Here is a 20,788-nt window from a genome sequence, read left to right as displayed (position 1 = left end):
TTTAATTTTTATTATTATTATTAATATTATTATTATTTATTATTATGGGCGGCACGGTGGTGTAATGGTTAGCACTGTCGCCTCACAGCAAGAAGGTCCTGGGTTCGAGCCCCGGGGCCGGCGAGGGCCCTTCTGTGTGGAGTTTGCATGTTCTCCCCGTGTCCGCGTGGGTTTCCTCCGGGTGCTCCGGTTTCCCCCACAGTCCAAAGACATGCAGGTTAGGTTAACTGGTGACTCTAAATTGAGCGTAGGTGTGAATGTGAGTGTGAATGGTTGTCTGTGTCTATGTGTCAGCCCTGTGATGACCTGGCGACTTGTCCAGGGTGTACCCCGCCTTTCGCCCGTAGTCAGCTGGGATAGGCTCCAGCTTGCCTGCGACCCTGTAGAACAGGATAAAGCGGCTAGAGATAATGAGATAATGAGATTTATTATTATATTATGTGGGGGGTTTTTTTCTCTTGCTTTTCTTGTTTTTCTATTATTATTAACATTATCAATATTGTTCAGTATTATTTGTTATGGTATTAGTTTTCACATTTTTGCTATGCTTCCCCATGATATTCAGTTATACAGTATTGTCAATTTTTTTTATTTCGTTATTTTTTAATTGTGTGTAGCTATTTTTTGTCTGTGATAAGGGACCACAATGGAAACAAGTTTTTACGCTTTTTTGTGTCATCCCTGCCACACCTGTACCGTTTTTTATTGTACGTTTATGGCCAAATAAACAAACAAACAAACAAACAAACAATTGAATTTGGACTTTTGTTTGCTGTAACTTTCTCCAGAGAGAGGACGCCTCCCTTCCAGAAAACTCAACAGATAAATAAGATTCATCCCAAATGGATATATATTAAATTCATAGTGCACTATATAGGGTGTATAAACTGGTGCGCTCGCGCCCTGCGTAGTGCACAGAGGTAGTGATGATGCTGCCATTTGAGATTCGGCCACCTGCGGGCTGCAAAGCTGACTGACGTGTTGAAGGAACTGTTTCTAAACAAACTAGCTAAGCTCGGTTTAGCTTAGCATTAAATAAAGTTATAATGTGTGGCTCGTCGTAAACTAAATAAATAAACAGTTCTACGATGGATATGTTGAATAAATTGACAACTCTTTTCCAGCAGGCTCTGGAAACAGTAAGTTATAAAATACTGTACAACTTTAATTTGATAACTGTTGGAGGCTAGCATGTTAGCTGATTAGCAGTGTTGCTGAGAAGTGTGTAAAGAACAAGCTTGACAAGTTTAACAAGCAAGCAAGAAAGAAAGGAGGAAACAAAAAGAAAAGGAGCAGGATTGAGTTGTTGGATAATTAAATATTTTAAAAAGAGTTTAAATGCTGTGTGTTATATTGCTAGCTTGCTAACTCAGCTGGTTAGCTATGTAAGACATTAAAATCAGCCATATAGCAAATGCATGCCAGTTTTATTTATTAACTCGATTTATCCAAGTTTGTTTTATTTAACTCAGCTTGAGGATGTGTTCAGGATCTTCAGGAGGTTCCTCAGGTTCTAAAAGTCTGAAGCACAAGTGCACCTTCCTTCCTTGAACGTTTAGTTTGTATTGCAGCTCCTGGTTCTGTCCCTTTAATGTTCATAAATCCATTTGAAACATGTAGAAACACACTCCATGTCGTGCTTTTATAGGAAAATAATCAACAGTGTGAAGCATTGTTGATGTGGAAGGTGGTTGTTTTCCAACAGCAGGAGTGTTTTATTGCTCTTATACCACAGCAATTTGCCACAGATTACACTTTGGATTAATTAAAGAATGACATGATGCACTTAACCTTCATCCTACCAAGTGGGGTCCATCTGGACCCCGCACCTATATGTTTGTTTGCCATTTTAAAAATATGTGACATACTGCCTCACCGTTTTATGAATTTGTCGGAATTTATGTCTTAATTAAAACACTAAAGCACCGGAAGATCAGCTTTTTGCATTGTGAAGGTATAATTAATGTGTTACTGGGGTCCAACCGGACCCCAGAGTAAAGTTTATCTGTCTTTCATTTTATAATTGAATAGCACACTGAAAGTTAACTTCTTTTATTTCTTTTATGTTCCATAATGAAACTACCAAGGCATTCCTTCTTGGGGTCCGTGTGGACCCCACTGCTGCAATAAGCACAGGCTGCAAAACAAAAGCCCTAAATTATTTTACAATTACTTTTTTGTTTTAAATTCTGTAAGAAAAGACCTAAGTTGTAATCCAGAATGTTTTACAGCTGCATGAGCTGCAAAAATCATGTATATAATGCCAATTTTTTTTGTGGCGCTATAATTTGCTACATGTATGCTAGTTATTGCAATATTATTGCAATGTTATTGCATTTATAATACATCATTGATATTCAGCCATAGTGGATTTTGTTCTTCAATAAAGTTATGTCTGTTTGCTGCATTGAATTGGTTCTTACTGCATTGATTTCAAGGTATTCCCTCCTGGGGTCCATACGGACCCCGCCTGATAGTGTGTGTATGTAAAATTGGCTGGTAGGATGAAGGTTAAGTGTGTTCTTTATGCCTTGGGCCCTTTAGTGTATTGCTGTTATTAATACAAGATGTTCTGAACAAAACTTATCTGGTGATTTTGTCTTTATAAGCTTTAATTTTAAAGAAAAGTATTGGGGTCCAAACGGACCCCACATGGTAAGATTAAGGTGTAAAATAGCATGGTAGGATGAGGGTTAAAAAAAAAAGAAAAGAAAATCAGTCTATAGTTGCACACTTACTTAACCACATCTGACATGAATGAAATTCTTCCTCCAATTCTCTCGATCCAACATCGCAGTCAATAACTCATCCCCTCTGAGATCAGTGTCTTCTTCCAGAACGTTAATTAGAGTTGTTTTGGGTCTCCCAATGGAGTCAATAAAAGAACACGACCCGCAGCTTCTTCGTGTTTTGCCACATGACCAGCTAATGTTAATCTGCGCTGTGGAATGATGGCAGAAAGGCGAGGATAGTTATCATATAGTGAGTTGTTTTTGGTACGCGATTGCCAAGAGACATTTTGGACCTTTCTCAACATGCGAGTGTATGTTTCATCAAGCTTTCTACTTGGAGACTTGGTTAAAGGGCACATCTTGGGTATATTTAGGAGCAAGATCAACATACAACCCCGGTTCCAAAAAAGTTGGGACAAAGTACGAATTGTAAATAAAAACGGAATGCAATGATGTGGAAGTTTCAAAATTCCATATTTTATTCAGAATAGAACGTAGATGAGATATCAAATGTTTAAACTGAGAAAATGTATCATTTAAAGAGAAAAATTAGGTGATTTTTAAATTTCATGACAACAACACATCTCAAAAAAGTTGGGACAAGGCCATGTTTCCCACTGTGAGACATCCCCTTTTCTCTTTACAACAGTCTGTAAACGTCTGGGGACTGAGGAGACAAGTTGCTCAAGTTTAGGGATAGGAATGTTAACCCATTCTTGTCTAATGTAGGATTCTAGTTGCTCAACTGTCTTAGGTCTTTTTTGTCGAATTTTCCGTTTTATGATGCGCCAAATGTTTTCTATGGGTGAAAGATCTGGACTGCAGGCTGGCCAGTTCAGTACCCGGACCCTTCTTCTACGCAGCCATGATGCTGTAATTGATGCAGTATGTGGTTTGGTATTGTCATGTTGGAAAATGCAAGGTCTTCCCTGAAAGAGACGTCGTCTGGATGGGAGCATATGTTGCTCTAGAACCTGGATATACCTTTCAGCATTGATGGTGTCTTTCCAGATGTGTAAGCTGCCCATGCCACATGCGCTAATGCAACCCCATACCATCAGAGATGCAGGCTTCTGAACTGAGCGCCGATAACAACTCGGGTCGTCCTTCTCCTCTTTAGTCCGAATGACACGGCGTCCCTGATTTCCATAAAGAACTTCACATTTTGATTCGTCTGACCACAGAACAGTTTTCCACTTTGCCACAGTCCATTTTAAATGAGCCTTGGCCCAGAGAAGACGTCTGCGCTTCTGGATCATGTTTAGATACGGCTTCTTCTTTTTTGAACTATAGAGTTTTAGCTGGCGACGGCGGATGGCACGGTGAATTGTGTTCACAGATAATGTTCTCTGGAAATATTCCTGAGCCCATTTTGTGATTTCCAATACAGAAGCATGCCTGTATGTGATGCAGTCCCGTCTAAGGGCCCGAAGATCACGGGCACCCAGTATGGTTTTCCGGCCTTGACCCTTACGCACAGAGATTCTTCCAGATTCTCTGAGTCTTTTGATGATATTATGCACTGTAGATGATGATATGTTCAAACTCTTTGCAATTTTACACTGTCGAACTCCTTTCTGATATTGCTCCACTATTTGTCGGCGCAGAATTAGGGGGATTGGTGATCCTCTTCCCATCTTTACTTCTGAGAGCCGCTGCCACTCCAAGATGCTCTTTTTATACCCAGTCATGTTAATGACCTATTGCCAATAGAGATCTTGCAGTCACGTGACCGGAAAGTACACAACCCCCATCTTGTCGGTCAAAAACACCGCTGAATTCTGCTGCACTCGTGTACAGAATGGATTAATTTCAACCGACGGACTACACGGCTCATTTTTCTAATGAACAGATAACTAGATATATGTCTAAAATAAACGATCTACAGATTTGTGACCCTTATGGCTTTCCGGACGGAGTTTTCACGACCGGATTTTGAACTGCCAGAGGTGGAATACCCGGACGTGTATGATTACCTCATCAACTTTCTCTCGCTGTTCAGTGGTGAAGCACTGCGTGCTTATAAATCTCTGGACAGTTATCTTTACAGAAATTCAGGATTTGTCAGCGACTCAGATGTGGCATCTTGTAAACAAGAAAATAATCCTCATTGGATGGGTAAGTCACTTAAGTATTGAGTATAGCACTGACCAGCCGATTATAGAATAGAATAAGGTAATTCCAAATCGTCCGTCTTGTTTACATGGATCTGGCGTTGGAGAGGTAGAGGCTTAGCAGTGGAGGTTTGAGTAGCTGTTTTCTGAGTTTAGTCAACAGGCCGGCTCTGCCTGTAGCCTCGCTTTTGCTTCTGCTCCCGGCGCCGCCTCCTTCGCTTTGCTTCCAATAACGATCCACGGAGACCTCGCTGTCTCGTCCGGAATGTTTTTTTTTTGTTTTTTTTTTCTCGTCCGGAATGTTGTGCATGCGATAGAAATCGCTACAAACCGTCATTTTCTGCTGGAAACCAATGTCCAGTAAGTCCATACGGTTGTAGTGGATATTGAAGTCCGGTACAGACGAACAACACGCAAAAATACACACAAAAAACATAAAAAATGTGCACAGGTAGGGAGAGCTTGTAGCCGCGGCCGTTGTAGTAGAATTGTATATAGTAGGGTTTTCCAGAAGAAAAGGTAGAAGTAAAAGCAGAAGTAGAACCAGAAGTAGAAATAGAAGGCGGAATATGGCGTTTGACCGACACGATGGCGTCTGTCACAATCTGGATTGGCTGTGACGTCACATGCAAGTGCTCCATTGACCTAATGAGTTGCAATTTGGTCCTCCAGCTGTTCCTTTTTTGTACCTTTAACTTTTCCAGCCTCTTATTGCCCCGTCCCAACTTTTTTGAGATGTGTTGCTGTCATGAAATTTCAAATGAGCCAATATTTGGCATGAAATTTCAAAATGTCTCACTTTCGACATTTGATATGTTGTCTATGTTCTATTGTGAATACAATATCAGTTTTTGAGATTTGTAAATTATTGCATTCCATTTTTATTTGCAATTTGTACTTTGTCCCAACTTTTTTGGAATCGGGGTTGTACATGTAGGATAAGCGATATGCGAACAATATTGCATGCTATCAAACCAAATGAATGAAACCTGCTAGAAGGGAATAGAACCCGTTTTTACTCCATCGAAAAAGCGTCCTTTATGGATAATAATCACCAATATTCACTGAGCCTGAGGTGGACAATTGTTTTAGTATAAATACACAGGTGATTATTTGGAAAAAAAAAAAGCAGATTTAAAAAATGATTTATTTCAGTCTTCAAAAGCGGCATGTAAATGTAATAACGGTGCACCGCAGACTTGTTACTTATCTACGCCGAGTCACATAAAATACTTTGTTTTGAAATCGATAAAATAAATCACAATTCCACCTTACCTTTGAATAGTTTTAGACCAAACTTCGTAGCGTCTTTAGTGATTTTAGGAACAGCATTTTCTTTCATCATTTGCAGTTCTTCCTCAATTACAGTGACGAAGCGAGTGGTAGATATTTTGCCGAATCACTTGAGGTGATTATTGAGAAATTGTCCGAATCTCTCGACCAATCAGAATGTACGATTTTCTATAATCACCTGCGTATTTATACTGATAGTAATTAGTGGTGGTAATAGAAACAGTCGAACTAATCGCAGCAGCAGTAATAGTGTCAGTGGTGGTGGTAATAGTAGTATTAATAGCTGTAGTAGAAATAGTGGTCGTAGTGATACTAAAAGCAGTAGTACTAGAAGTAATAGTGCTAATATTACAAGCTTTCGTCTAAACGGGGGAACAGGGGCGCTGCGCCCTCTTACTCTTGGCGTGCACCCCCTTACCGACTCCGTGAAAACATCCCAGCAACACTACGTGACAATGTGTCTGATCATCAAATACGTTATAATTGCTCCAAAAATATTCCAATCATAGTAGATACACCGCCAGACGGTGCAAAAACAATCCGAATTGGCGTTTTCCAGACTGAGGCGCCATGTTGTTTAGTTGTTTACTTGTCGCGGCTGCTCTCGCGAGATTTGACATGGGTTACATACAAGGTCAGCTGACTTGTAGAGCGAGATTTCTCGAGACTGAATGACCTTTCACCCACCGGCGCGGGAGCTTTTGACAGAAGTAGTTCGCGAGTTGTTTTTGTTGACACTTGGGCATTTAAAGATGTCATCCCGCGGCACGAAACGGAAGAAAGCCAAAGACTGTCCGGGGCAGAAGAAGATTACTTCTTTCTTTTTCAATGTTGACAGACAATTTGTTACAATTTCCCTCTCAGATAGCCTCAGAATGTCCCGTTGGAGCATTTTTCAAAGGCTTTGCACGGCGGGGGGGGACAACCGGCACCATCTCCCCCCCCCCGCTTCGCTCCCTCGCCATGGTGAGCGTCCTCATACTAAATTTTTCTAGAAAAAACCCTGTATTAGTAGTATAAATAGTAGCAGTAATAATAGTAATCAAATATACCATGCACTGAGAGGCTCTGGTTGAAATTATGGATTCTCTGAGGTGACTGGCAGAGTATTATTTTGTGAGGGGTGAAGTACTATACCAGTCATCTCAGAGAATCCATAATTACTGGAGCCTCTCAGTGCATGATATATTAAATTTATATCCCTCATCAAAAAAAATCCAAACTAAATTAGAAATAAACCTGAAAAACATATTAGAGGTCTAACTCTGCCTCGTTAGGCATGATCATGATGTGTAGATCTACACACACATACAAAAATGCTCACGGAGCCACAGCTGTGACTCGAGTCGGCCGTATGGCTTGAAATTGTGACTGATTCACACCATATCCATTTTTTCTTTTCATTTTTGACGTCATGAAATAGATTACTTAAAGGAGAACTGAAGGCAAGTTTTTATCAAAATTCTATTTCGCTCATTTTCTTAAATATCGGAATGCATGTTTGATCGCTATTTTGTCGCTGCTATAGCAAGTTATGAGTGTTTGAAATATGCTCTGTAATATATCAGTCCGTACGTCAAAGCAACGGCCGTAAACGAGATTCGTTGAGACCTGTGCGAGACATCGTAAAACGTACAGCGGAAATCCAAGTGATCGACATCTGCCAACGTCGTCAAAAGACGCGTGTGCCCTCTTTCGAATGCTGACGTGATCAAGCTGGAAGTTTTGTTTGTTTTGATAGCAATCAGGAAAGTTTGAAAAAAGTCTGCAGTAATCGTCATTTAAACTCGTTTTTGTGCAATACTTCGTTTGGAAAACAGTTTTCAAAAATGGCGGCGCTGACATTTGACGTTTCGAAGTCTCGCACAAGTCTCGTGAAGATCGCGCGGATAAGCGACGCCTGCCGTGGACCAAACGAACTAAATTCAACATGGCTAAAAACCGAATAGGCCGATAAGTATAATATTTAATTGCAGTTAGTTGCCAATACGAGTCACGATATAAGGTTACTAAAACCGAAAACGTAATTGAATAACACGTTAATTAAGAAATAAAGCAAGTTTAAATATGACTTCAGTTCTTTTTTAATCAGTGGTGGAACTATTTTATGTCACATGAGCCATGCTTGGCCAATCCCTGCGCAGGAATTTTTTGATGAAGGATATAATAGTAATTATTAGTGGTGGTCGTAATACTACTAGAAGTAGTAATAGTACTAGCAGTCGTATTAATAGTAAAATAGTACTAGTAGTACTTAGTGTTGGTAATAGAAACAGTAGAAGTAATAGTAGTAGTAGTAATAATAGGGTTATGTTATCCAGAGCGACATACATCGTACTGAGGGCAGCTTGCGGAGCAGGTGGGGGTTAGGTGCCTTGCTCAGGGGCACTTCAGACATTCCTGCTTGTCCTGGGAATCAAACTGGTGACCTTTAGGCCCCCAAGCTGCTTGTCTATTCTTTAGGCCATGGCTTCCCCTGTTAGTAATAGTCGTACAAATAGCAGTAGTAGTAATAATAGTACTAGTTATTAGTGGTGGTCGTAATGCTATTAGAAGTAGTAATAGTGGTAGTATTTCAAATAACCAGGATAGCAAAAGAAGTTAGTTCCAGATTAGAAACACAGCTGTACTGTATCGAGAAACCATATACAGTACAATCTCCTCTGTCCTAAAGACATTGCTGTTGTGGAAAACTGACCATCTGTTACAAAACTCCGACACTGGAGACTCCTTCATTAATACAATTTGCTTTCTTACTAAACGGCACGTTTTATTAGTCGTTTGGATTATAACGTATGTGGTGATGTCACGACAGAAACAGTAAGATATTAGAACAGGCTCATTAATATAAACCTGTGATTTGCAGCTGCACTACTGTCAGAGCTGCTGTTCTAGAAAATGAATCAACAGCGCTGCAGTATTAATCACTTTAAAAAGGGTGTGAAGGACAGACTTTTCCACACGTCTGATCTGTGTTCTGTTTTACATCTTATTTCAGAGAGAGCCTTCAGTAAATCTGCTCGACTCTTTCGTCGATCATTGGAAAGGAATCACCAACTACTACATTGAAACTACAGGTGAGGTTCGAGAGAGAACGCCGGTAACGCTCAGGATAAAGAGAGAGTTTTTAAATGAACTGATACTGGAAACTCCTTTGTTTTAATGTTAACTAGCTCATGTTATTTTAAAGCTAGACGGCCTTTCGATTTCATAAAATCAGTGGAGTTTAGTTCGCTCTGAAATGTGGTGATTGTGAGATGTTTATTTCTGTAATATCTCAAAATATCAGGCCATTCTGTGGCTGGGAAGTTATTTAATTTGAGGGGATTAAAGCAAGTGATGTGCATGAAACGAAATCGCTCGCTTCGCGCAGTCACGCAGACAGAGGAACTCTGTGTGTGTGTGTGCGCATGTGCAGGTTTCCCTTTGGTCGTGCACTGACAGTTCCATCATTCTGTCGCTAAACGAACAGCTGATCACACCGAGGTGCTCGCTGAGCGCCAATATTTATTAGTTTGGTCCTGCGTTTCCTTTCCTTCGTATATAACATAACGTCTTTTCTTCTCGCTTTCTTTACTGTTACTGTTGTCGGTCTTTCACGCTTCATTCGCACACTCACGTCCTCCATTTTTCTCTCCTGTTTCAAATTTGTATCCCACAATGCCTTGAGCGAACGTGGAAAGCCCACCACGTGATGCATGACGTAGTATCTTGTATTGGGTCATGGTGAAGCAGGAAAAAATAGCGGAGAATTTAGGGCCATATGGAGATAAATTCATTCATTGTTCTATTAAAAAAAAAAACTCATAAAATTGGAAGTCTGTGATTCGAATTCAGTAGCTTTTGGTCCACTAAACAAAAATAGAGTGTCGGGGAAAATTCTTTTTCTGACCTACACTTGAAAAATCTGAAAGGCCGTCTACGTTTCATGGTAAATAAACGTCTCCTCATTAAAAAATTCACCATATCACAGATTATATGTCTTTATTCAATAAGAACAGTTTTCTTTAAAATGTGGTTCATGATTAGCCTGGTAAACTAGACCCACCCGCCTAGCGGCCAAAAATATTTTTGCCTACGAGTGGGTCTAGCCTCGCACCATATAAACAAAAACACCCCGGGCATCAAATCGTGCCCGCGAATCACAACGCAAGGTTTTTGTTTGGATTCTTTGGGCGGGCTTTTGCAGGCGTGACGACAAAGCTGCGCGACGCTGGAGAAAGCGCAGCAGGAAAGATGGCTACGGCTAGTGAACAGCGCGCGTTTGACTCCGCTTTGGAATCAGTTTTAGAAGAATTAGACTTGGAGTTTTCGTTGAAACATGAGCAGGAAGAGGCTCTCCGCTCATTCCTTTTCAAGAAGGACGTTTTCGCTGTTTTGCCGACCGGCTATGGCAAAAGTCTGATCTACCAGCTGGCTCCGCTCGTAGCCAAAAGGATGGGGCTAGTTTGTGCAGTACGAAGAATTAATAAACAGCTTTGAAACATTACTTTTTGATTGTTTCTTATTTTCCCGTTATTTTAAATTTAAGGGAAATTATTTCACCAAACACCACTAAATAAAAACTCTCAAAAACAGTTTAAGCAAACCCTTGAAAAACACTTGGGAAAAAAAATGAGTATATGTGGTACAGACTCCAAACTTGCGGTCATTATCTCCAGACTTCTTAATATCTAGAACCTGTTTATTAATTAATACGCACTTTGAAAAATTATTTATTTCAAGGCCTCCCCCACTGCTTTCTGTCGCTCTGACTACATCACAGTCACTGTTGTGCTGATTGGTCAGAGCGTTGGCCTATACGCACAGAGACAGTTTGAAAGACAGCGGTTTGTTCCTCCCACCCCCGTCGGAAATGTCTACGGATCAAGGCCAGACTAAATATTCACATTTAGTCTGGCTTGCCAGGCTAGTTCTTGATATTAGTCTTAGATAAAGTACATTGTAAGTGCTAAAGTGCTACTTTGATGAGATTTTACAAAATTTAAACAACATACTTGAGCAAATTCTCCTGACTCAAAGAAAAATATATCTTGGAAAGTAAATTTCGTTCAAATTTCATTTCTGAGACGGCTAAAATAGGTCACGAGAAATCTGGATTTTAATATCTGGTATTTCACAGTCCGCCATGTTTATTTTGCATATGCTCAAAAAGCAGCGCGACAAATATAGTGAAGTTTTGCGATGCCTTCCAGTGAAAGTGAGATTTCTTTAAGTTTTTCTTTGGACTGCTAGGATAATTTTGAAACCGAATCGCCTTCAGATGGCACAGAGTTTGAAAACGGCGGTTTTAACACCGTAATCCCGTTAGAACCTCAAGCAACTGAGCAGGATGGTGAAGCGTACAAGAACTCCATTGCTTCAGAACAAGAAGAGGATCTTGGTGGTTTTCAGGTGTTTGAGTGAACACTTCCATGACTGTCTTTCAGGTTAAAAACAAAATGTTTTAAAATCAAGGATGAAAATCAGGCTTTCGTCTAAACGGGGGAACAGGGGCGCTGCTCCCTCTTACTCTCGGCGTGCGCCCCCTTACCGACTCCGTGAAAACATCCCAGCAACACTACGTGACAATGTGTCTGATCATCAAATACGTTATAATCAGTGGTGTAGTCTACGTGATACGCAGGTATACGCCGTATGCCCACTGGAAAAGCTCAGCGATTTCCGTATACTCACTGAAGAGCTCAGTGATTTGCGTATGCGCATACGCCTACCGAAAAATATATTCGTTATTTGAACTGGCCAAACCAACGTCAACATTGTCAGATGAATGTTCCACAGTTCCATTCCTAGATGCCTGTGTCCACCAAACGCGCTTTAGCTACAAGCGCCTCTTCAATTCAAATCCTATGGGCTTCATTTATTAGACGCTGACAGAGCCCGACTCAGCACTCAGGGCGTTGCGAGTTGATCCAAGAGCAGAGAATTGACCCTTCCGGGAGCTCCGCCCCCCATAGTAACTGTTGCTATGTCAGTCAAGCCAGCCGTCTGTAGACCCCTTCGCAGTAAACGTCATTCATACGTAAGAGGAAATTGCGCGCGCAGCCTGGACCCAAAAAAGACTCAGCGACGGTAGAGACGAGAAGAAAGATTTGGAAGAAATGCCTAGTTGTTGTGTTGTCGGGTGTCAGAATCGTAGCAGTGATGGGGTTAAAATGTACAGAATTCCAGCAGGATCTCACCCATTCCAAAAAAATCGCCGACGTCTATGGCTACAAGCCATCAAACGTGTAGACTGGGATGAAAGCACTATCAAAAATGCGCAGGTTTGCAGCGCCCACTTCATCACAGGTAAGATCAGGCTATTTATTAAATCTTTCTTTTCTATTCTTTCTAGTCTTCGTTTATTGATGTAGCAAAATACTTTGGTAACGTTTGTCTGATTAGCTGGGTCATAGTTACACAATGTAATGAATATTGTTAGCATGTTAACTTAGCTTTGCATGCAATTTTGTTTGTAGGAGAGCTCTCGCTTGACTCAAGCAGTCCAGATTTTGTGCCATCGTTATTTGTGTATGCCCAAAATCACAATTTTAAAGCAAGGATGGAAAGGTAAAATTGTGTGCCCTCACTCTAAATGCCAACTTACGTTGACTGCTGTAACCTAGCTCCCGCCCCGTTCAGTTTCATTTCTGGTCTCTGCCTCTCGCTTTTTACGCAGCTCTGATTTCTCTTAGCTGCACTCTTTACACTATCATTGTGGATATGTTGGATGATGTAGGCACGAAGTTTTTCGTGGGTGCACACTGAAGTCTTGTCAATAAGGTACGAGTATATATCTGGCCATTGTATACCAGGGAACTTACTAACATCGTCCATCCACTCTTTAATTAAATACGGATCCGGTAGGCGATGTCCACTTGTTAGAGTTAACTTATTTATGTAGCATTCTCGATCTTGTAACGACAATTGTTTGGCATAATCTGACCGCTCATAATGCCGGTCTATGGGCAGCGCCATTGTTTCTGAGTCCAGGCTGCGCGCGCATCCTGGCAATGGTCGGTTTGTTTACAAACATGCGAAGGGGTCTAGTTGCTAAGCAACAGTGCTTGTTCAGTCATGACAGACCACGCGGCATTATCTAGCATTCAGTCAAGCTTGCGAAATCATGAAACGAAAACAAACGACACTATTTCAGTGTTTTCAGAAGTGTCCTCAGCCATCACTCTGCAACACAACCAAGGAGGCAATGCAGACCTCAAATGCCAGAATATAAAAACACCTGGAAAGTCCTGTAGACCTTTTTTGCAGGGCTTGTGGACTTGCATTGCGTATTTGTTAATTAAATTAATTTTTTCTTCTTTGAAGATACATTTGTTTTAGCACATCTAGGATGTTTTCTTGTTCATTTAAGCTGATGTGCTGAATAGATAAGAAATAAGAAATGCATTTAATATGTTAAAATATATTATTGTGTGATGTGTTTAATTTACATGTCAATATGTCAAATTTTCTTCACACACACATCACATTATCTCTAGCCGCTTTATCCTTCTACAGGGTCGCAGGCAAGCTGGAGCCTATCCCAGCTGACTACGGGCGAAAGGCGGGGTACACCCTGGACAAGTCGCCAGGTCATCACAGGGCTGACACATAGACACAGACAACCATTCACACCTACGGTCAATTTAGAGTCACCAGTTAACCTAACCTGCATGTCTTTGGACTGTGGGGGAAACCGGAGCACCCGGAGGAAACCCACGCGGACACGGGGAGAACATGCAAACTCCACACAGAAAGGCCCTCGCCGGCCCCAGGGCTCGAACCCAGGACCTTCTTGCTGTGAGGCGACAGCGCTAACCACTACACCACCGTGCCGCCGTCAAATTTTCTTGATACATGAAAAATAAAAAAAAACAATGATGGAAAAGCCCACTTATCTTAAGTTGAACGGTGAATCAAAATTTTTATAAATTTTGTACATTTAAACCACATTTGTTTTGCATACAGTAGATCTGTACACAAAACCAGTTTCAAGATGCATATTACTCTGCATTAGGCAGTGATGGTGCTCATGAGGTGTTGCTTTCAGGTTATCGGACAGTTACAAGATGGATGAGTACAAGTATAACAGTATAGCCACAACACACGTGTGTGTGTGAGAGTATAATTTTTTTTTCCCGGGGGGGGGGGCGTTGCATGGCAAGCACTGAGTATACCCACTGCAAAAAAGTAGACTACACCACTGGTTATAATTGCTCCAAAAATATTCCAATCATAGTAGATAGACCGCCAGACGGTGCAAAAACAATCCGAATTGGCGTTTTCCAGACTGAGGCGCCATGTTGTTTAGTTGTTTACTTGTCGCGGCTGCTCTCGCGAGATTTGACATGGGTTACATACAAGGTCAGCTGACTTGTAGCGCGAGATTTCTCGAGACTGAATGACCTTTCACCCACCGGCGCGGGAGCTTTTGACAGAAGTAGTTCGCGAGTTGTTTTTGTTGACACTTGACACTTGGGCATTTAAAGATGTCATCCCGCGGCACGAAGCGGAAGAAAGCCAAAGACTGTCCGGGCCAGAAGAAGATTAGGCCAAATAAAAAAAAAAAAGTGTGTTTCCGGTAACCCGACCGATTGAGAATTTCCGCGTCGAAATTGCCGACCATAAAGTTATTACAAATTTCCCTCGATATTTTAGTGTAAGCGGCGTTAGTTTGTCATAATTTTTTGTTTCAATGCATTCAAGTTGTGAAAGAAACGATAAAAAGTAAAATGTTTCGCCACTTCTATCAGCCCTCCTGTATAAACTGAGCTGAGCCGCCATTTTGAATCCTCATTCAAGGCTGTAATGCAAATTGCTTCCTTTTCAGTATACAAGTGCACTTCCATGGCAGGAAAAACACTACATTTTGCCGCCTATGTAGTCCCCTATTTATACAAATAGGAGTCATTCAGGATTCAGCCATGTTTTTGCTCGACCCAAGTTCTACAGTAGGCTAGGCTAGGCCGTCTGCTTTTAATGGAAGTAGCCTAGCCTAGGACATTATTTTCACGTTATTTCTTGATAAGGTGTTTTCACGTTATTACATGAAAATATCATGAAATATCGCTTCCGTAGATCATAACTCGAACTCTCGCGATATTTTTTTTATTCGTTTAAAGATTTAAAACACTTATTTTATTATGATGTGTGGTATAAAGGATTCTGTGCCAAAATACTATTTTGTAAGATGTTTACTTGTGTTAATTTTTTCGAACAAAATAAAAAAAAAAAAACTTTCCTACCTACCGACCTTATTTTAGTATTTCATGTTACCGGAAACACACTATTTTTTTTGGCCTTACTTCTTTCGTTTTCAATGTTGACAGACAATTTGTTACAATTTCCCTCTCAGATAGCCTCAGAATGTCCCATTGGAGCATTTTTCAAAGGCTTTGCACGGCGGGGGGGACAACCGGCACCATCTCCCCCCCGCTTCACTCCCTCGCCATGGTGAGCGCCCTCATACTAAATTTTTCTAGAAAAAACCCTGAAAATGATGATTTCAGGTAGTTCGGATAAAATCGACGACAGTAAAACATGTGGAAAGTCTTTCTAGAAGACTGGCAGAAGATATGCTCATAGATATTTGCGATACCAGCAAGAAAATCAGACTCAATATGCACACTGGAAGGACTAAAGCGATGATAAATGATAAAGCCAATAGGGCTGATATTATTATCGTTAACAACTCTGTTATAGAAGAAGTAGACAGATGTGTCTAGCTTGGAAAGACTATAGAAAAAGAAAAAGCCTTTATTTGTCACACGTAAACTCAAGCACAGTGAAATTCGTCCTCTGCATTTAACCCACACAAGTGAGCACCGAGCACACACGCATACCCAGAGCAGTGGGCAGCCATGCTACAGCGCCTGGGGAGCAGGGGGGGTTAGGTGCCTTGCTCAAGGGCACTTCAGCCCAAGGCTGCCCCATGTTAACCTTACCACATGTCTTTGGACTGTGGGGGAAACCGGAGCAGACACAGGGAGAACATGCAAACTCCACAGATGCCCCTTTTCCACCAAAGCAGTTCCAGGGCTGGTTCGGGGCCAGTGCTTAGTTTGGAACCGGGTTTTCTGTTTCCACTGACAAAGAACTGGCTCTGGGGCCAGAAAAAACGGTTCCAGGTTAGCACCAACTCTCTGCTGGGCCAGAGGAAAGAACCGCTTACGTCAACGGGGGGGGCGGAGTTGTTAAGACCACCAACAATAACAAGACCGTGAAAGATCGCCATTTTTAAGCGACGAGAAGCAGCAGCTGTACAAACGCAAAGTCATTTATTATTATTGTTGTTGCTGCTGCTTCTTCCGTGTTGTTTTTGCTTCGATATTCGCGCCAAGGTTTATGCAAACGTAGCGATGTAACTGACGTATACAGCGACATAATGACGTGGCTTCCTTTAGCACCGCGAGCTATGGAAAAGCAAACTGGTTCTCAGCTGGCTCGCAAGTTGAACGAGTTGTGAACCAGCACCAGCACTGGCCCCGAACCAGCCCTGGAACTGATTTGGTGGAAAAGGGGTAACAGAAAGGCTCCCGTCAGCCACTGGGCTCAAACCCAGAACCTTCTTGCTATGAGGCAACAGTGCTAACCACTTACACCATCATGCCACTATGACAAGAAATGGTGATTTATTTTTATTTATTTATTTTTTTAAAAATCCCCCGCCCAAACGAAGTTTGGTGGCGGATATAGAAACGGGTTCCGGCTGTCCGTCTGGTCACGTTTTCGTTTCCGGGCCATATCTTTCAAACTACTGAAGATATCTTCGTGAAACCTTGTATACATATCAAGCAATATGTGAACTGGTGCCTTTTGCTAGTTTGGGTTTTTGAGAAAAAAAAAAGTATTTTTGAAATTTTTACATAGAAAATAGATTTTAGATTTTGACTTGGTTTCTAAGAGCAATGTTCGTTTCCAGCGCATATACCCAAAACTATTCATGATACGGATTTGAAACTTGGTATGCATGTTAACAAGGTGATGTAGATGTGCCTTATCGTACTAAGAAATTTAAATTTTTCATGTTTCCACGGAAACAACTTCAGACTTGCTCTAGGTTTTGTTTCCGGAGCAGAACTTGAAAACTATGAGTGGTGCGGTCTTGAAAGTTGATAAATGTGTTGATTAAGTAATGTATATGTGCCTTTTGATACTAAGAAATGTGAATTTTTTAGCTCACCTGGACGAAAGGTCCGGTGGGGTTATGCCATGGGCTGCTGAGGTGAGTGTAAAGAGGTAGGGTTGGTTTCCTGCAGCACAACTTGAAAAACGTGACAAATAATATCTTGAAACTTGGTATACAGGGCGGGGGATATAGATGACTCTGTCATCTTGTATTTTTATATATATATTTTTTAACCTGAATTCAAGAGATGAATCACATTAGGTTGGACAGCTTTTGGCAAAGTGAATAATATCATGAAAAATCAAAGCGTGAGTATGAGAATAAAAAAAGTATTGAATGAATATATCCTACCTGCGATGACCTGTGGTAGTGAAACTTGGGCCATAACAAATGCTCAAATGGAGATGCTGGCAGTCGCACAAAGAAAGATGGAGCGCGTTATGTTAAGGATAACGCTAAGAGACAAGAAAAGCAACACATGGATAAGACACATAATGGGAGTGGTGGACATTTATCAATGTCATCAGAAAATCATTACATCGCTGGGCAGGACATGTAGCCAAACTGCTAGAGTGACCGAATGGACACCAAGGAGGTGGACAAGACCAAAAACGAGAAGGAGGGACAAACTTCTGGGACCATTATGGACTAGGTTGGCCTGTGATCGGGATGGCTGGAGGCAGGCTGTGGACAGGTTCCTCCTTTGGGAGAGAAACAAACCTCAGATTGATTAATTGAGAACATGTGATTTTGACACCTCACCTTTCTTCCAGCGTTCTCTGGCACTAACAACAGGGACTTCAGTTTTCCAGATTATTGGTACAGCTCCGGGCGGCACGGTGGTGTAGTGGTTAGCGCTGTCGCCTCACAGCAAGAAGGTCCAGGTTCGAGCCCCGTGGCCGGCGAGGGCCTTTCTGTGCGGAGTTTGCATGTTCTCCCCGTGTCCGCGTGGGTTTCCTCCGGGTGCTCCGGTTTCCCCCACAGTCCAAAGACATGCAGGTTAGGTTAACTGGTGACTCTAAATTGACCGTAGGTGTGAATGTGAGTGTGAATGGTTGTCTGTGTCTATGTGTCAGCCCTGTGATGACGTGGCGACTTGTCCAGGGTGTACCCCGCCTTTCGCCCGTAGTCAGCTGGGATAGGCTCCAGCTTGCCTGCGACCCTGTAGAACAGGATAAAGCAGCTAGAGATAATGAGATGAGATGAGATGGTACAGCTCCAGAAACAAGTATTCTTCGAGATGCTTTGACATCATGATGTGCTCTTGTAAAGCAGGAGCTGTTGAAATGTACCGTACAAACCCCAAAGCGCCCATCGGGATCAAAATTTTTTCAGTGAAGTCTAACTTCACACAATCCGTCTCATTTGGCGAGTTATGGATTGAAATTAGAGGTCTGCACGGGACAGAATTTTCAGTCCCGCTCCCACATTGTGCAGGCCCGCTCCCGCAAAGAATTATGATTTTCAGTCCCGCTCCCGCCCGCACCTGCCATATTTTGTCCCGCTCCCACCCGCAAATCCCGCATGATGCAGACGTTCGCGTTATTTCTCACGAAAGTTCTTGTCATTGGCTTGGGGAATTAAACATGCTGAGCTTAGCTGAGCTCTCCACTGACTGATCCTTCATTTATTGTAAGTTTATTGTTTAGACTCTGACATTCTGCTGACACATTCCAAGTTGAGCACTGCATGCGCTCATGATTGACAGCTCTCGCTTTGATTGACAGCTCTCACTTTGCGCACTCCCACTCCCACTTCCGAGTCTGTGGCGTTATAATTCCAACCGCGATTTCATTCTCCTCTCATATGAAGTGCTGCGCAACCACAACCAGCTCCTCAGATTATACCCTGTCTATTTCTCGCTTTAAATTGAACAATCTGTGCGATACACAGTCCTTTTTAATACTAGTGAATACTTTTTAATACTTAGGACTAATACTCTTGACTTTTTAACGGTAAATGTACCTCTTTTTAAAGCAGCATTTACTTCTGAAGCACTGTGAGCTTCACTAGAGGAGCTCTGCTCTTCTGCCATGATCGGAGATCTCAACCACGGAAGAGCGGAAAGGAATCGGAAACATACGTGAGATTAGACCACATCCGCAAATTTAGGCATCTTAAAATGTTTTTATTAATGCCAAATAAAATATCCAGCACAAATTATATATGATAGACATAAATTAATAATTTATAAATTTTATTTTAAACACGTTTTTAGTTAGCGGGACTGCAGCTTATCACCCCTCCCGCCCGCGCCCGCATTGTGCACTCCCCCTCCCGCCCGCGCCCGCAATGAGCTTTCAAAATTTGTCCCGCGCCGCACTGCTTTGCGTCGGGTCCCGCAGGACTCCCGCGGGAGTGCAGGGCTGTAATTGAAATCCCTGCCTTTAGATCGGCTACATTGCTAACAGTCTTGCACAACACGACAACTTGGAAGAGTCTTTTACATAAAAGTTTTTTTTTTAATTGTGATTTTCAGGCCTGCGAAGATTTAAAGGAACAGTCCACCGTACTTCCATAATGAAATATGTTCTTCTTTGAATTGAGACGAGCTGATCCGTACCTCTCCGAGCTTTGCGCGACCTCCCAGTCAGTCAGAATGCGCTGCCAAAGCGCGCAGAAGGTGTTAGTACGCCTGTCATTATAGTGCGCACTTTCCATAGCATAGAAAATCGCTACGTTTCAATTTGTGTAACTGAACTTGTTTCATGTCACTGGTCATATAAACCTATGTAAACAGGAAAAACGCGGAAGAGTTTGGTCGCATCTAACTACAGCCCCAAAAAATACCATTGGCCATACTGAGCCTAGCTACATTGCTAACAGGAGTGACAGCACGTCTGACTGCGTCTGACTGACTGGGAGGTCGCGCAAAGCTCGGAGAGGTACGGAGCAGCTCGTCTCAATTCAGATAAGAGCATATTTCATTATGGAAGTACGGTGGACTGTTCCTTTAAAATTGCAATGCAACTGTCACACACTAGCATAACATATGACTTGTATTTCGGTTAAGTTTATGATGTCGCTTCCTGTGTCGACCCGTTCCCCTGCCGAGTTCAACAAAATGCAACGGCTGAAATGGCGGTCGCGAAAACTCACCTTAGAAAAGGTATTCGTGATAGAAATTACACACACGGTCTTATTGAAAGACTAAATATTATAGCTGCAAAGTTTGACCGAGTTTCATCGTTTTGGTAAAATCTCATCAGAGTAGATCTCAAAATCTATGACGAATGATCACCATAGAAACGCCAATCACGGTAAATCTCAGTATCTGACTATCTTTAAACACCTTTACTTTTGACGTTTCCCTTTGAAAGAACACACATATAGAGTTGGTCTTTTTTTTTTTTAAATGTTGTATAGATGAGGCACAACCAGTGAAGCAGACAGACATCCCCTGGAGACTAAAGCAGATGCTGGACATCCTGGTGTATGAGGAGAGACAGCAGGAGGTGGAGGAGACGGGGCCTTGCATGGAGTACCTGCTCCAACACAAGCTGCTGGAGACACTGTGCACGCTGGGAAAGGCACAGGTG

At 41.9% G+C, this 20,788-nt stretch overlaps 2 protein-coding genes across 3 annotated transcripts in view; one reads left to right on the top strand and one right to left on the bottom strand.

Annotated features, from left to right (window-relative positions):
* Positions 1 to 1,564, bottom strand: part of kcnip3a (Kv channel interacting protein 3a, calsenilin) — a 216,513-nt gene extending 214,949 nt beyond the window's left edge. The window contains exon 1 of the mRNA XM_060931235.1: positions 1,469 to 1,564. The gene's annotated coding sequence lies outside the window, so the exon portion shown is untranslated. The remainder of the gene's footprint in view (positions 1 to 1,468) is intronic.
* Positions 970 to 20,788, top strand: part of fhip2b (FHF complex subunit HOOK interacting protein 2B) — a 53,987-nt gene continuing 34,168 nt past the window's right edge. For both annotated transcript variants that reach the window (XR_009655483.1, XM_060931232.1), the window contains exons 1-3: positions 970 to 1,139; positions 9,138 to 9,216; positions 20,616 to 20,785. Coding sequence is in view for 1 of the 2 variants with exons in the window: in XM_060931232.1 (XP_060787215.1) it covers positions 1,089 to 1,139; positions 9,138 to 9,216; positions 20,616 to 20,785 (300 nt within the window). In the remaining variant the exon portion in view is untranslated. The remainder of the gene's footprint in view (positions 1,140 to 9,137; positions 9,217 to 20,615; positions 20,786 to 20,788) is intronic.

The sequence above is a fragment of the Neoarius graeffei genome, chromosome 10, assembly GCF_027579695.1.
Source record: "Neoarius graeffei isolate fNeoGra1 chromosome 10, fNeoGra1.pri, whole genome shotgun sequence".
NCBI classification, from domain to species: domain Eukaryota; kingdom Metazoa; phylum Chordata; class Actinopteri; order Siluriformes; family Ariidae; genus Neoarius; species Neoarius graeffei.
Note: the sequence above shows the minus strand (reverse complement) of the source record. Positions and strands in the feature narration are given on the sequence as shown.